This window comes from Myxine glutinosa, chromosome 3 (genome assembly GCF_964187855.1).
Source record: "Myxine glutinosa chromosome 3, kmMyxGlut1.1, whole genome shotgun sequence".
NCBI classification, from domain to species: Eukaryota; Metazoa; Chordata; class Myxini; order Myxiniformes; family Myxinidae; genus Myxine; species Myxine glutinosa.
Window position 1 is genome coordinate 182012488 of NC_136263.1, and position 17771 is coordinate 182030258.

Here is a 17771-nt window from a genome sequence, read left to right on the forward strand (position 1 = left end):
AATCCTGGCTTCAAATCAACTTCCTCAAACTAAACTGTGATAAATCCGAAATAATCATTATTGGACCAAAAACGCTCACCAAATCCACCCACAACTTCACCCTCAACATCGACGGATTCCCAGTATCCACCTCCCCTCACATCCGGAATCTTGGCATCATCTTTGACCAAACCCTCTCCTTCGACAAATACACTAAACAGATCACAAAGACAGCCTTCTTTCACCTGAAAAACATCGCCCGTCTCCGTCCATCCCTCTCCTCCACGGCTGCAGAAACCCTCATCCACGCCTTCATCACCTCCTGTCTGGACTACTGCAGCAGCCTCCTCTATGGTTCACCCTCAATAATCACCAATAAACTCCAATACATTCAGAACTCCGCTGCCCGTCTACTCACCCATTCCCGGACCCGTGACCACATCACCCCCATCCTTTATAAGCTTCACTGGCTCCCCATCCCCCAGAGAATCCAGTTCAAAATCCTCCTCTTGACCTACAAAGCCCTCCATAACCTGGCCCCATCCTACCTGACTGACCTCCTCTCCAGACACACTCCCACCCGCAACCTCTGCTCTGCTGGTACCAACCTCCTGACCCCCCCCCCCCCCCCCCCATCCGGACCAAATTCAGATCCTGGGGGGACAGGGCCTTCTCCATCGCTGCTCCCACCCTCTGGAACTCACTACCTCACACCATCAGAGACTCCTCCTCACTCACCACATTCAAAACATCACTCAAGACCCACCTGTTCAACACTGCATTCAAGATTTAACCCACAGCATTTAACCCCTGACTATCTCTTCTCCTTCTCCCTCCTTTTGCTTTGATTATTTACCTATTGATTTTTGTCTTTTTGCACTTGTTTTTTGTACTCTGTCAAAGCACCTTTGGGCTTCTTGAAAAGCGCTATATAAAATAAATGTATTATTATTATTATTATTAATAAAGAATGACCCCCCTCGTAGGTAGTTGCACCACAACATGTAGCCTCGCTTTAGTTCAGTTATTTCTTAGTAAATGTAAGCGTAGTCTCCTTTCCTGTGTTAGTTTGCGTTGAACAGGCCAGTGAGTTAGGGGTTCTTTGGGCTGGAATGCCACGTGCTAGGCCTGGAACAAGCCTGGCAAGGCCGAAGGGAGGAGCTGCAGGGGAGTGGCCGGTAAGCGGCGAGCAGCCATTCGGAGCTCAAGGGGAGAGGCTCACAACGGCAGCGAGAGGAGGGGCTTGGAACATTCGGGTAAGACTCTGGGGCGGGGCCATAAAACCCTGCCCCGGGCCCCCCGCCTCAGTCGGAGGATCAGAGAGCGTTGTGAGACAGTCGGAGAATCAGAGAGTGTTGTGAGACAGTCGGAGTATCAGAGCTGTGAGCTGTGAGAGCTGTGAGAGTCAGAGTCGCCCAGCCCCTCAGTCAGTGAGAGAGAGTGTGCCCGAGTTCATGGTTTGAGAGTGTTGTGAGCGCAGTGAGAAAGAGACATTGTGGCCATGAGTGAATTCAGTTGCTTGTTATAAGCCCTCTCCGTACACGAACTCTCCCTGTGCCCTGCGATCTGCTGCTGCCTGTGAATAACACGCCCGTGAGGACGATCCATTCCGGAGCCACAGACGCACGATCTCCCTGCCTGCGCTCCCAGCACACGTGCATCCGAGGGCCACGCCCAGCGAGCTGTCCGGGAGCAACCGGCGCCGAGGCGCGTTTGGAGCGCGAACTGTCCTTCCTCCTTTTCCCTGCGTGAGTGAGTGGGCCCTTGTCTGGGCTTTGGTTACGACTGATTAAGCATCTGCTCTGTGTCCCTTCTCCTTATCCTGATCCTGATCCTTGTATAGTTGTAAATAAACCTGTGTTCTTTCTTCTATTTGATCGTCCGGTCATTTCACTATTGGCCTAGCATCGCACGAATAAAACCGCTCAATTGGGTTCAATAAAAGTAACGGCACGAGTCATGTGATACGCAAACCGCTCGTGCGTATTCGATTAGCGTGGCTTGTGCGAGGTCCAGTCCCCGTTTTCGTGGCAGCGTACGTGTGGAATCGACCCGATACCCTTCTGCACGCTCGCTACGGGAGTGGCGACTCGGCCTCGTGGACTCGAAGACCCGAGGGGGAAAAGGGGTTTAACCCCCCCCCCCCCCCCCCCCCTGTACGTCGACGGGCTTCGAGAGATCCGCAACGATATATATATATATATATATATATATATTGTTACGGATACGGGGGACGGCTCTCCCGTTAGCAAGGGGGTGATTAGCCCCTTGTCCTGTTAAGCTGGCCGTCTCCTCGGTCCTGGTACTTGTAACGCCCTCCCGCGGGATGGAACGGATCAGGGTTATGGGTCCAGGGTTTATCCCGAATACCTTTATCCGTCCCTCCGCAGAACAGGGAGACAAGTACCGCTCGAACCCCGGTTTTAGATGGACTAGTTGCCGAGCGGTTTTAGCAACCCGATGTTCGAGCCATTAACAATACTAAACCCGATCCTAAACGTTGGCCAAATCGTGCCACAGGTGTGCAATGATGGAAACCTCTAAAGCGACCGAAAGAGCATGAAGAAGAAAAAGACAAAGTAGGGAATAACAGGATTTATTACTATTTACACACAACTAAAGCAGAAAGGAAAGGAAATACGATTTACAAGGCAATGGAAGGAGCAGGAGACATAGTGCAATGATTAGCTTATATTAAACAGTCTTACTTATAAACTCCAAGACAACATGAAAGACGGACAAACGGGCAGACTCACACGATGGGGAAATTGCAGGTTGGTTTGGCTGGAGGGAGAAGAAGGTCGAACCACAAGCTGGAAGGCTTGGCAGGGCACACAGCAAGCCGGTCCTTGTCAGGCTGGGAGCGAGCAGGGCGACTTCGGCACACGTATCTCGTTGCACGCAGCAGGGGCTGGTTGTCGCTGCACGCCTCGGGCTCTTTTGGTCCTCCCCTTCTCTCCAAATCGTCTGACGCGTCTTTCTCCCTCAATCTCCTGCCTGCACGATCGTCGCACGTATCTCTCCCTTTGGGGGCCGTGCCACCGCGGGTTATATATGCCCCTCCCTTGAACCTTCGCGAAGCTCCTCGATGTTTCTCTCCACACCCTCTCCAAGTCCAACCCCTTGTTCTTGGTTGGTTGAGTGGGGCTGACTCACTCCTCCCCTCGATGACGAGGTGGAGACACGCCTTTCTTCTCCGAGGTTACCTCGTGCATAATGGAGTCAAATGCAGCAAAGTGGACGGGAGATGAAAATGCAGCAAAGTGGACGGGAGATGAAAATGCAGCAAAGTGGATAAAGGAGATGAAAATGCAGCAAAGTGGCTAAAGGAGTCAATTGCAGCAAACCTGGCACTTGGAAGATGCCATGGGGCGTCGGAGGGACCTGTCTTATTTAATTGATGCAACTTAATGAACTAGTGGAAAACAGAGCCTTCAACTACATAGAATAAGGACATAACTAATGAGGGAAATCATAGATTTGCTACGTGTGTGCGATGGCCTAACTACAGACGACCTTTGATCTTTGATACTTGGAGGGTGATATTTACAGGATTTACAGCATACAAAAAAAAGGGAAAATTTACATCAAATTACACACACAATTCCCAAATCCCCAACAATATATATATATACGTATATATATATATATATATATATATATATATATATATATATATATATATATACACACACACACACACACACACACACACACACACACACACACACACACACACACACACACACACACACACACACACACACACACACACACACATTCCGTTGTGGCCAAAAATGTAGGCACCCTTGCACTGTTTTCAAATAATGAACCATTTCTTCCAGAAAATTGTTGGGGGGAAAAAAATATATAAATATATTTTGGTATCCACAAATGTATTTCTTTGGTTTCCAGTGGAACAAAACAAATAAGCTGAAATTACTAAATCTTAGCTTATTCCACACAGAAATCCTAAAATGGCCTGGGCAATATTATAAGCGCCTTTTAGAAGTTGTTAGATGTCAAGCAGGTGTTTCTCCTTTAATTCGAAATTTTACTTACCTGTGGTGAGGTGCAAGTGCCTTCAATATAAAAATCACTCATTCAACTAGTTTGAATAGAGAAAAGGAGTCATTCTGCTGTTTTGTGTCACTGTGTGTACCGCAATGAGCATGGAGAAAAGAAAGAAAACCAGAGAATTGTCTGAGGAGGTCAGACATAAGATTGTAGCCAAGCATGGACAATCTCAAGGCTACAAGTCCATCTCCAGAGACCTTGATGTTCCTGTGTCCACCGTACGCAATGTTATCAGGAAGTTTAAGGCCCCATGGCACTGAAGCCAACCTCCCTGGACGTGGCCGCAAGAGAAAGCTTGATCGAAAATTGCAGCAAAGGATTGCTTGAATGGTGGAGAAAGCACCTCGATCAACTGCCAAACAGATTAAAGCTGAGCTTCACACACAAGGTACAGCAGTTTCAACTCGTTCCATCCGTCGCCAAGTCAATGAAAGGGGGTTCTATGGTAGGAGACCCAGGTGCACACCACTGCTGAGAGACAGACATAAAGAATCCCGACTGGAATTTGCCAAAACACACCTGAACAAGCCAAAATCCTTCTGGGAGAATGTGCTGTGGACAGACGAAACCAAATTAGAGATTTTTCGCAACACACATCATCTCTGTTTACAGAAAACAAAATGAAGCCTTCAAAGAAAAGAACACCTTCTCTACAGTCAAAGATAGTCAAACATAGGTTCAGTGATGTTTTGGGGTTGCTGTGCTGCCTCTGGCACTGGGTGCCTTGAATGTGTGCATGGCATCATTTGGTGTGCAAAATAACATTTTCAAAAAGTCATTTGTATCATGTGCAATTCAAATGCTATATTCAAATTCCTTGCCATTTTGCGGTTTAGTCCATCTTCCATATTTTATATTATTTTATATTTATTATTTATTTTATACCTTTTTTTTCATTTTCTTATTCTCTTTGTGTTTTATGTTTTAATGATGGTTAACTTACGGTGTCACCAAAGAATAATTTCCTTGAATATGGGACAATAAAGATTTATTATATTATAATAATAATAATTATTAAATCAGGAGGTTACCAAGGCATTTTGGAGCGCAATGTTCAACCCAGTGTCATAAAGCTGGGTCTCCGTCGAAGGTCATGGGTCTTGCAGCAGGACAATGACCAAAAACGCACTTCAAAAACCACCCAGGAATGGTTCAAGACTAAACGCTGGACTGTTCTGAAGTGGCCAGCAATGAGTCCAGATCTAAATCCATTTGAACACCTGTGGAGTGATCTGAAAACAGCAGTTGGGAGAAGGCACCCTTCAAATCTGGGAGAACTGGAGCAGTTTGCACAAGAAGAGTGGGTCAAACTGCCAGTAGAGAGGTGTAGGAAGCTCATTCATGGCTATAGGAAACCCTTGACTGCAGTGATTTTGTCCAAAGGCCGTGCTACCAAATATTACATCTCGGGTGCCAATAATTTTGTCAATGCCATTTCTTTTTATTTTTGCTGATTTAAAAGGATATATTAAGTTCTGAATCAACAACAAAGATTCTGTAATATTAACAGTGAAATAAAGAATTGTGGAGACCAAATACTTTTGTCAATTTCAACTTATTATTCGAGAAAATTGTGAGTTATTTGAAAAAAGTGCAAGGGTGGCAATATTTTTGGCCACGACTATATATACTCATGTATATATATGAACTGTGGCATTATAAAGACGAGCCCACTTCCTGCCTGGCCTTAGCAAGATGTTTTGGAAAAAAAGGGTTAATCTTGTCAAACCAATGATGTAGGCAATGGCACTGACATGAGTTTGTTGTACAAGTCTTTCCATGATGTCTAGCAGAATGTCCCAGGTGACAACCTGCAAATCCTTGCCATACTTTTTCACCAGGCGTGTTAAGGACAAAACTATTTCAAAGGAAACCTCCAGCATGTCCTCTGTCATGGCCTGCACACGGAACAAGAAAAACAGTGCAAGTTCATTGAGCAGCATATCAGCCTCAAGTGACTGATACCTCATCTCGAAGAGGAAGTTCAGAACTCTAAATGCCAGTACCAATATTTCAACTCTCATTATCTTAGCAGAAGACCAAAGCAGATGCTGTTACATTCTTTGAGTATGATGCATTGTATTACGAGCCATATGTTTTTGTTATTTCCTCCACTACCGAAAGTGTACGGAAGTTATGTATTCATCCCTGTTTGTTTGTCTGTCTGTGAGCAGGATATCTCAAAAAATTGTGGATGGATTCGGACAAAATTTGGTGGACAGGTTCGGTGTGTGACAAGGAGGAATTGATTACATTTTGGTGAAGATCCGGATCCTCACATTTTTAAGTGATTATTCACCATTGAGAGATGGGACCAAAAGCGATATGCGCACAATATCTCAAAAAGTTGTGAATGGATTATGACAATACGTACTATGTGGAAGAGTTAGGTAGGTGACAACAAGCCGACTCAATTTTGGTTCAGGCCCGGATTCAGATCTGGCTTAACAGTGGGATACAAAACGTAAACTCTTCAGCCTGGTTGGGCTTGTTACCTCCACCACCAGAGGTGGATGGAGGTTATGTTTTTACCCTTGTCTGGTTGGGATAACTTGTTTGTCTGTTTGTCTGTGAACAAGATATCTCAAAGAGTTGCGGATGGGTTCGGTCAAAATTTGGCGGAGAGGTAGTGTATGTGTCAAGGACGAAATGATTAGATTTTGGTGAAGATCCGGATTCGGATCTGGCTACTATAATTTTTTAAATGATTCTTCACCATTGGGAGATGGGACCAAAAACGATATATAGCAGAACATTTCAAAAAGTTGTGGATGGATTTGGACGAAACATGGTGGAGAGGTTGCGTATGTGACAAGGAAGAATTGATTCAGTTTTGGTGAAGATTTGAATCCGATCCGGATCAGAGAATTTTAAAGTGATTTTTCACCATTGAGTGATCGGGCTAAAACCAATATATAGCAGGATATCTCAAAAAGTTAAGGACGGATTTGGACGAAATCTGGTGGACAGGTTGGGTGTGTGAGAAGACCGAATCGATTAGATTTTGGTTCATGTCCGAATCCAGAACCGGCCTATTAGTGGGATACAAACTGTTCACTGTTCAGCCTGGCGGTGGGATGCGCTCTACCGAGTGCAGTTCTAGTTAATATCTGGTGCACAAACCACCCCAAAAGTATTAGGTTGTTGAAAATGTAATCTTGAAAAACATTAATTCTCACTTTCGAACACAATGAAAAAGTTTTGGGAAATGACAGCTTTGTCATGTACCAACAGCTATCACATAATGTTGACATGATAGATGCCCTATTCATGCAGTATAACCACCTTTAGAGGCCATTTTTAAGGTGGTTATACCGCATGAATAGGGCATCTATCATGTCAACATTATGTGATGGCTGTTGGTACATGACAAAGCTGTCATTTCCAAAAAAAAAAAAATGCGGTATGCAACAATGAAATGCGACATCAGAATCACATTACCGCAATGCATTGTAAAGTGAGTAAATGGCACCTTGCGGAAGGAAGGCAGCACAGAGGTAGGGGAGTTTTTAAGCGTGGGGAGCCGAAAAGCCCCCCATAGCGCCATTCCCACGAAGAACACAGCTCCAAGCAGCAGCGCTGCATCTTTATGGTTTCGCCTGGAGCACAAAGGCGCACGTGTATACTGGTTTACTGAAATGGGTTTACCATGTGATTTGTGATTCCAGCAATCGCACCCTCCCTACCGTCATCCCCTTTTTGTGAAGGAAGCACTTACCTGTCTTCCATAAGGCTGCACATCGTCCGGATGGAACTATGACCAAGATGAGTCCCCAGAAGGTTTCTCATGAGCTGAAGGGCAAAATAAGTGGGGAGACAAAAACACAACAAGCACAGACAACTTTTCTCGATACACAGCCCTGAAAAAAAATTTCAATCGATTTGTTTCCCTCTGTGAGGACAAACGGGAAGTGTAAGGCCTTCTCCGCAGTCTGTAGAATTTCCGTTTTGACAAGAGTAAATCCTTTAATAAATAGTTTTTATAAAGACATCCTTACCTCACGACCAGCATTACAAAATGATTCTTCTTTGTGTATTTAAAAGCACAATAATAATTGTTATATGAGAAAACTTCAACACCAATAGTTTAACACCATGCCTTTTGAAAAAACTGGGGGATATTGTAATTGGCACACTATCTCCTACCAAACGGTTGGACAGAAATTCACCAAACTTGGCAGTTATGATCAAAAAATGGCAAGAAGCCCCACCCCCTTGTGGAAATACCAAAAGGTCAAATACCAAAAATGCAATTATGGGCACATTTTAAAACATTTCTTAGTTAAACTTTACATATTTAATACACCCCCCCCCCCCCCAATGTTGAGTGCATATATAATGATATTTGGGGTTTGACCACTGGTTGATGTCCCCGGGGGTGGGGACTTCAGATCACAGGGATCAAGACGGAAGATTTTTTTTTTTTTTTTTTTTTTACATAAAATTTGATATTGCGCCATTCCTGGTGGAACTTTTTGGTAAAGTTATTTTAGTTCTTAGTAAAGTTTTTTGCTGCGACGAGTAGTTCTATGAGAGGACCGCGTTGTTGTTCTTGTTGTTGGGGTGCCTTTTTGAATAGCGCATGCGCATACACTCGGACGTGCGTTGGTATGAGGGAAGAACATATTGCAACGGATATCCTCATGATTCTACACGTCGCAGCTGGTGACCACTGTGGTCATTTTTCTCTTGTTTACTCAACAAAAGCAATAACTTTTTGGTGCCATCTTTCAACTTTGCTTTAAGTGGGAAGTTTGGGGATTTGCAATGGTGCGCCATCGACTTCACTCTAGTTCCCATTTTATTTAATTTTCAGATTAACGTCTGTACTTTGGTCCAATTTCTGATCGAATAGTTTCTCTCTTTTTGTCTTGTTCAGCAATAGCACTTTTGAATCTTTCCATACTGTGAAAGCAGCATGATGAAGTGAATTTGGGGTATACTGGAAGAGGTGTAGTAACAGGCATTTTAAGGCTATTTTCCCTGCTAAAGCGGGGGTTAGCCTTGCGGGCCCCATGACAATCTTCTCCATTTTGCCCCATTTTCTGCATTTCCCCTTGTTAACCGCCTTGCCTTGCCAGTGGTCAATTAGAAAGAGCAAATAAAAAATAAGGAAAAAAAAAAAGTTTCTAAAAAATAATAAAAATGTCCCTCGTACCTTCCAGCAGGCCTCTGAGAGCTCCTTGACTTTAACAGTGTGGCACAGCGTGACAATAAAGGTCGTTAACGATTCTGAAGGCAGGCAGCTGTAGCACACAATGGCATCCAGAACCTTGAGCGAGGCCTGAGGAAAGCAAATCGAACCCAGTGGCCTTCTTATCCAACTCAAAGACTTCCTCAACCCAAAGCCCAATAACGACAGCCCTGTTATGCCCAAAATAAAGAAAATATAGTATATAGAAGGAATTCAATTATTTTTTTTAATTGCTTCTCATTAATACGTACTGTACTGCTATTTTCCTTACATTATCTGTACATCCCTCGTGCCTAAATACGATCCGATAACCTGCCATGCTCATCAAGTTTTCCATGGTCTGATTTCATTCAAAACGTACATAAAAGAAATGTCACCTTCACTTTAAACTGCCCACTCACCAATTTGCCGAGACCCAAGAAACAAACAAGTGGGTGCAGCATTGGCACCTGCTGGCCTGGAAACTACATCATAACGCTGAACTTGACCTTTAATCCATGCAAAGAGGCAGGGCCTTCATGAATGCTACGGCCTATGTAGATTAGGGGAGGAATTTTGAATTTGTTCATGGTGCCAGTGATAATAGCTAGCCTAATCTTCACAAAGGACACCATGGGATCTTTAACGTCCACCAACTAATGCTGGCAGACGGGACGTACCTCTAGGCCATCTAATCCTGCCAACTATCATTCATGGAAGAGGTTGTACATACTGTATTATATATTTACAAGTGGGGTCACCCATGGGAATCCCACGGGCATGGATATGTGTGACATTTCGACATATTGAGTTAGATGCTGCACCTGCACTTTCAGTTTCACAAAAAGGTTACTGCCAATTTATCAGATCCACAAATAATGTAATCCACACAATGTATTTACTTCTGATAACATGTGAATGCATGTGCGTGCACATGGGAAATACAGTTTGAAATGTGTTATTACATCTTATGTAAAATGTGACTTTCAGAGCTCAAATCCTATCCCTCCCACATCAAGCACACGGGGAAGAGTGGGTCACACACACGGGGGAGAGTGGGTCACACACACGGGGGAGAGTGGGTCACACACACGGGGGAGAGTGGGTCACACACACGGGGGAGAGTGGGTCACACACACACACACGGGGGAATGGGTCACACACACATGGGGGAGTTGGTCACACACACACACGGGGGAGTTGGTCACACACACACACACATACACACACACACACACACACACACACACACACACACACACACACACTCAAGTCTGTGTTGACGTTCATCAACCATGTCATTCATTTTGGAAATGGAAGTTTCCACGCGACGCATGAATTTTCACGATCCCCAAAAGGAAGTGTCTCGGTATCATCAAATGGCAAGTAAATTACATTGTGAAAATTAAAGATTTCAAATAAACTTATTTAAAGTGTACGTGCACAATGCACATGACCAATAAAATAAAAATGAAGAACTATCTCTCGGTAATTTCCTGAAACACATAGTCTTTGGGCGGTGTATAATCGCTCCGAACGAAACAGGCAGCTTCCTTTGCTCGAGTTGTAATAATAATGTACTTTAGTTTCTTCAAAAAGTAATTTATGATCGAAGACATGTTGATTGAGTCTTAAAATGCACATCAGTCACGGGTGACTTCATTTTAAAACTTGAATATATCAAAAACTTTTCGCTTTACAAAGTAAAAATCGATTAAAACCAAACGTTATTAATAAATATTGTATTCCATAGTTGGTTTACATTATTATGTACATTTTTGAAGTACTGTATTGTTTCATTCCATGGTTGGAAAAGAGTTGACTCGCTTTAAACAAACACTGTGTATACACCCCAGGAACATGGAAAAATAGAATTAGACCGGTTCGATCCTGAAATTCAGTATTCAGTCGCTGAACTTTTACGAAGTAATAATATAAATAACGAAGTCCTGGGAAGGTTCTCTCCTCTCCTTGTTCTCTCCTCTCCTTGTTCTCTCCTCTCCTTGTTCTCTCCTCTCCTTGTTCTCTCCTCTCCTTGTTCTCTCCTCTCCTTGTTCTCTCCTCTCCTTGTTCTCTCCTCTCCTTGTTCTCTCCTCTCCTTGTTCTCTCCTCTCCTTGTTCTCTCCTCTCCTTGTTCTCTCCTCTCCTTGTTCTCTCCGCTCCTTGTTCTCTCCGCTCCTTGTTCTCTCCGCTCCTTGTTCTCTCCGCTCCTTGTTCTCTCCGCTCCTTGTTCTCTCCGCTCCTTGTTCTCTCCGCTCCTTGTTCTCTCCGCTCCTTGTTCTCTCCGCTCCTTGTTCTCTCCTCTCCTTGTTCTCTCCTCTCCTTGTTCTCTCCTCTCCTTGTTCTCTCCTCTCCTTGTTCTCTCCTATCCTTCTCCTCTCCTCTCCTTCTCCTCTCCCATTCTCCTCTCTCCTTCGCCGTGCCCACATAACAGTCAACACATTCAAAAAGGCTGTTGGAATACATTTTGCCGATTTTCTCAACTTTCGCTGAAACTGAGACTTGAACCATCCTAGTGACAGTGATGGTGAATTAGAGTGGCCTTTGAAAATGCATTTCATTCTATAAACGGTAACTTTCAGTGACATTTCTTCCCGTTTTTTGAAACCGAGTCACGATTGTTTTATATATCTCCGCATTTCACCGTCTGTTATTTTAAGCGATTTAGCCTTGAGAACTCGTGTGGGGGGGGGGGGGGGGGGGGGGGTAAAAAAAACATCGATGGAATGAATGGCAGTTTAAACAGGATTACCTTTACTTCCGTATAATAATGATGAATGAAATAAGAACGAAGAAATATCTGTCGGCAATTTCTCATCTGTGGCTATACGTGAACGAAGCTATGCCCCTCTCCCCACATTATTGTGACGACGTATAAATTAAATATTTCATCATGATGACTGTCATCAAATGGAAAAGTCCGCCACAACTTTTTAATATATCTCGGCATTTTCCCATCTGTTATTTTAGGTGGTGTATGACAGACCGTCGCGATTTTTTTTTATATATCTCGGCAAATTCCCGTGTGTGCATGAATTTTCTCAATTATTGCTGACACAGAGTCTAAAACCATCAAAAAAAATGAAATCAGATGGTGAGTTAGAGTGGAGAGTGGAGTTAGAGTGGCGAGAGAGTGTCAATGGCCTTAATGGTTTCGGCCTTTGAAAATGCATTTTGTTCTATAAACGGAAACTTTCATCAGATTTTATTCCCGTTTTTTTTTCAACCGAGTCTAAAACCATGTTAGCTGTGACTGTAAAAAATGAAATGCGATATCGAATTAGAGTTGAAATAAAACTGTGAGAGAGAGCAAGACACCACGGGCCGAACAAAACAGGCCTCAAAGCTATGCGAGGAAATAAAATGGTGGATATTTGTTTTTGAAGCCACTTCCAGAATGGGTGGAGCTACTCTCTCAACGGAGGAAGCCACACCCCGGACACTCACAGACAGAATCACCTACGGAAAATATAATATAGATCTGCACGAGAAGGAAGTGAAGAGAAATCGATGCAACTGCAAAACATTTGATTATGGATAAATCTATAATATATCGAGTTGAACCTGGAGACAAAGCAATACAAGGCAATGACTCAAAGCGAAACAGCATATCAGCGTCATGAATATTTTAACCTCTTTACAAACTGGAACATTTTTGGGCAAGAACACGAACAAATTTGGGCAAGGAAGAGGCTCTAATACATTGAGCAAGAGGCTTACTAGCATGGCATAAAATGCAATATAACGTGACAAGTAAAAAGAGCAAGACCTTAAACGCAGCCATTTGAGGCAAAGTGGCAATTTGAGGGTATCTCTAGTTTATAAACCCCTAAATTTCATACAATTCAGTGTTGATCAGAAGTTGAACAAACCTCAATATCTCCAACTTGGCTGGTTTTGTTGCACAGGTAACAAATCTTCCTGGGAAAAAGACACAAAAGAACCACTTATGCTTTTCATTCAATTTGTCAAATCTATCGTGAAACATATAAACACCCTTTTAGAGGAGGTGCGCATTTCATCCCACAGTAATAGGTTTAAGAACGTCTATTAATCAGTGTTAAATTTGAATTCTGTTTCTGATGTACAGTACCATCCATACTCAAAGCGTCAGTTCTGCTGAAGCAGCTTCTTGGCAAGAGTTATACTAGGTGGTTTGCCATCGCCTTCCCAGCAGTAGTTGGGGTAGGAATTTGTAATTTGTTCCATGGTGCTGGCGATAGCTCGCCTACTCTTCGCGACGGACACGGTGGGATGTTCAATGTCGAACGAATGCCGGCAGATGGCATGCCAAGTTTAACGTCCATCCGAGGAACGGCACATACATTGATTAATCATCCTGCCTGTGAAACACCAGGATGACAGCTTATAGCCGAGTCGGTGTTTGAACCCAAGCTAGACATCTTAGAGACGAGTGTGCGTCACTCTCGGACATCCCGTCAGCCCTCAATTGAATTACAGACAAATCCATTACCAAAAAGAGATGCACCCATCCATGTGTCTGTCATACGAAGAAGAAGAAGAAGAAGAAGAGGAAGAAGAAGCACGACCCCGGGATTTATATGAATTACATTACAACAAATCTATTATTAAAGGAGAAGAATCTGTCCAGGCGTGTCACTAAAAGATGATGAAGAAGAAGAAGAAGAGGTCGAAGAAGAAGCCACACGACCTCAAACTTTAGTGGTTCCTGCTGTCAGAGAATAAATAATAAAAAATGGAACTGTTGGAAAACTATTAAACGATGGACTTGGAAGAAGAAATAGTGTCCAGTTAATAAAAAAGAGGCATGTTACACAAAATTATCTGGAGTAATATATCGCGAAGTGATAGAAAACTAGAACAGCACTTGGCAGAGCGTAATCCACCAATAGACTGACCCCAAATATTCTGGCAGGATGCACAAGGTCTGCCAGTAACCTTTTTCTGGTGAAACAGCCAAAATCAAGACTCTCTGCTCACCCTCACTCTTTCATTCCTCTTTTTTCCCACCTCTGGAACAAACTCCCACAATCTCTTCAATCTCTCTCCTCCCTCCAAGTCTTCAAAACAGCTGTTCACCACCATCTCTTATCTTCCCCCGCCCAAAACTGTGATCTTTTCTACCCCCATTAATACACCCCAAATCCACCTCCTTCAAATTCCGTTTTTCTTTACTGAAACTCCTAGTAGTGTCCATTTGATTTATACCATTCCCCTTCACCCTCCCCACCCCCCCCCCCCCCCCTCCTCTTTTCCACAAATCTACTGATGTCCGTTCTCTTCTGCTGATGTGCTTCCATCTCTCTCCCCATCTTGTCTCCCGCTCCCTTTATTATAGGTTTTATGTGTCCGTTTATGTTTTTGTGTTTTATGTGTTGCTCTAACATGAGCCTCGACTTTGTATACAATAAATAAATAAATAAAAACATGTACTTTAAAATTACATTTTGCACTTCCTGAATCATACATTCTGCTGCACTTTGCCTTATTGTGTTAACTTTACAAATCTAGCGATTGTCTTCATTTTACGTGGCACTGCTCTTACGTCTCTAGAACTAGCCTCAGTCTTCATTGTAAAATTTGGCACATTCTCATGGTTTACCTCTTTTCAAAGTGGCAGAATGACATTTGGCTACATTCCCGAACGACATCGACTAATGGCAGAACGACATCATTACACACATGTCTTTTACTTCAACATGCACGTTCAATCCACTTACTGCACCAGTTGAACAACCTTGTCTTGATCCATGTACGACGAGTTGAACTTCACGATGTTGACAAGAAGCTGCAGAAAGTCTCGCGCCAGGTTGCTGTGCATAGTCTCGTCCATCCACTGGACTGCAAAAGGTCCTGCGAAACGGCGAGTTTCATTCGCACCAGCCGGAACAACGGTGAGCTATTTTGCCATCCAAATGGGGGGTGGGGGGCGAAGGTGTCTTGGGGAATAGATGCAGTGCAGTGCATCTCAAACCAAAAGGCATTTACCAATTTCATCATCGATGTAGGTGATGTCCTTCCCATGGTCTGTCAAAGCTTTAAATAGCTCCATGCGTTGGAGAAGGTCCTCTGTGACTGCATAATCTCGGACAATTCGAAAGAAAATAGCACGCAGAATCCCCAGTCTATCCCCCTGAAGAGGAAACGAGCACAGTGAAACAAAGATGAAGAAGAAACAATCTGCCAATTTAAGACACAGAATAAGATATTACATTGAAGCTTTGCAGATAAAGTCAGAACAATCATCTCCAGTGGTTCTTTGGTGAGAGCAACGAGCGAGGCAGGGTCCTCACACATTTAATGGAAGAAAGTGTCTATGGACCTTAATAGAAATAAGAGAAACTATTTTATCACTATTCGATGTTTTTAGCTCACCTGGAACTAAGTTCAGGGGAGCTTATGCGATGGTGCGTCGTTCAGTCAGTCAGTCCGTCCGTCAATCCATCCGTCCATCCGTAAACACTTGAAACTTCTTCGCCGAAACCGCTGAAGGGATTGCGACCAAATTTGGCACAAATGATATTTGTTGTGTTGTGAATAAAGTTTGTTTACGGCATAAAAAGGAAAAAAACAACAACAAAAAAAAAACATTATCGGGGTCTAAGGGGATTTACTGAGATCAAATTGGATCCTGGTTTGACACCCTCAAAATAGGTATTTGCTTTCTTCTCAGAAACTACACATGCAATTTCGATAAAACTTCACCACATCCTTCATCACCCGCGCGGTACCAATGTTTGTTGAAGGCATTAGAAAAATTGGGGTCTGAGGAGGAAGGTTGCCCCCAAAAATAGGTTTTGTTTTTTTCTTTGTTTGTTTAAAGTCTTATGATTATGTTCGTACGATTCTACATGCTACCTTGTCTTTGAGCAACTATTGAAATTGGTTTAAAATACTATCGTGTCCCCAGGGTTAAGACCCCAAGAGGACGCATGGCCAAAACGAGCTTTAACTCCGAGGCATATATCCAACTTGGCGGTGGTGACACACGTGGGAAGGTTCGAGGTCTTACCTGATAGGGAACACGTGCAGGGGTTATCCGATCCCCACAGGCACAGACGGGACAGCAGAATCCACAATACAAGGAAAGTAAAATTCGATAAATAATGATTTAATGAAAGTAAATGCAAGTAACAATGAAAGGTGAGGAAAACCAAAATTCGTAAATGAGGGACCCTCCATTCAGACTCGTATACAAACAAGGGGAAAACGAAAGTAAAGTTAAAATCCCTTTTATAATCGGCCGAACTCAGCTCTGCGTCCCCAAATGGCTGGTAAGGCTGCTGGTCGTCACATCGAACCACCGCGTGGGAAACGCACAAAATGGTGTGGAATCGCACCCACAGCCAGCCGCCGGCATGAGACAAACAGGCAGGATCCCTCCGTTTCGCTCGTGACCCCTCCTTCTCTGCAGGGCACCACTGTCAACGAACACCTACTCCTTCCACGTTGCAAAAAGTCCCAAAGCCCCGACAAGTCTCCTCACCAGCGCACCCGAAACCACAGCGTCGAGTCGCGACGAGAACGAGAACGAGAACGAGAACGAGAACGAGAACGAGAACGAGAGAGAGAGAGAGAGAGAGACAAAGATGGCGAGACGCATCTTCTTGCCTTCTCCCGAATCTTCCACGCTCAAGTCACACTCTCTGTCCAATCACCGAGCGCTACTCAATCACGAAGGCCGGGGCGTGGCCTCCCCGTTACTATACGTCGGGGGGGGGGGGGGGGAGGGGGAGTCTAATCTCTCTTCGGGAATGTTTGGATGATGTCGAAGGCCATGAGGCGGAGCTTGCGTGCTGATCGGAAAATGTGCTGGGTGTTGGTTAGCCCTGGCGGTGTTGTGAGCGAATGAGTCCATTTACAGCGCAATCATTGTAGTTATTGTGGCGGCCCTTTGTGGTGCAATAACAGCAAAAGGAAAATTCAAGGGCAATTACATACTGGGGGGTTATCCTTAAGCCCTACCCAATTAGCATAGCTCCACCCCTCGTATGGAGACACATACGATCTTACCCGGCCAGTCGGCCTAACTTAATTTACATCGAAGTGGGTTCTTCTTCTTCACGCCACTAAGAGCATTCTAAACCTACATGATTCTATCTTGACAAAGGTATTTCATCCCTACCCCAAAAACGTAACAATACCTTTAGTCAGTGCAGTATACTGTTTCGTCGACCAGGTGAGCGCCAGGGGTATTGCCCCTATGTTTTATCACATGTTGTGACCACAGTGTGGTCATTATTGTTCCCCTCAGATAGGAACACCAACTGTGTCAACCCAGATCAATCACTTAGCTTTGTCTTCGGCCTCTCAACAAGTCAACTTTTCCATTCCCAAGAAGGCACAAATGTTTGTTCACCAAGTGAGCCAACTCAATGTATCAAAAGATTTCTGTGGCACCGACACACCTTTGTCCACACCTGTGGCATTAACACTCTCGTGTCCATCCAATCAAATCCCTCCCTGTAGTCCTTTAAGAGAGTTGTTCACCGCCAGCTCAATTTGACCCCAAAGATTGATTTTTTTACTATTTACATTATTTCTTTATCACTTGCAAAAT

General features: G+C 43.9%; 1 protein-coding gene across 8 annotated transcripts in view; it reads right to left on the reverse strand.

The window, feature by feature from the left end:
• The window catches only part of TSC2 (TSC complex subunit 2), a 177517-nt gene that overhangs the window by 100555 nt on the left and 59191 nt on the right, over positions 1 to 17771 (reverse strand). For all 8 annotated transcript variants that reach the window (XM_078774796.1, XM_078774795.1, XM_078774794.1 and 5 more), the window contains exons 5-11: positions 15200 to 15344; positions 14932 to 15064; positions 13102 to 13150; positions 9215 to 9340; positions 7775 to 7848; positions 7529 to 7655; positions 5811 to 5954 (exon numbers count right to left, since the gene is read on the reverse strand). In XM_078774796.1, coding sequence (XP_078630922.1) covers positions 5811 to 5954; positions 7529 to 7655; positions 7775 to 7848; positions 9215 to 9340; positions 13102 to 13150; positions 14932 to 15064; positions 15200 to 15344 — 798 coding nt within the window. The remainder of the gene's footprint in view (positions 1 to 5810; positions 5955 to 7528; positions 7656 to 7774; positions 7849 to 9214; positions 9341 to 13101; positions 13151 to 14931; positions 15065 to 15199; positions 15345 to 17771) is intronic.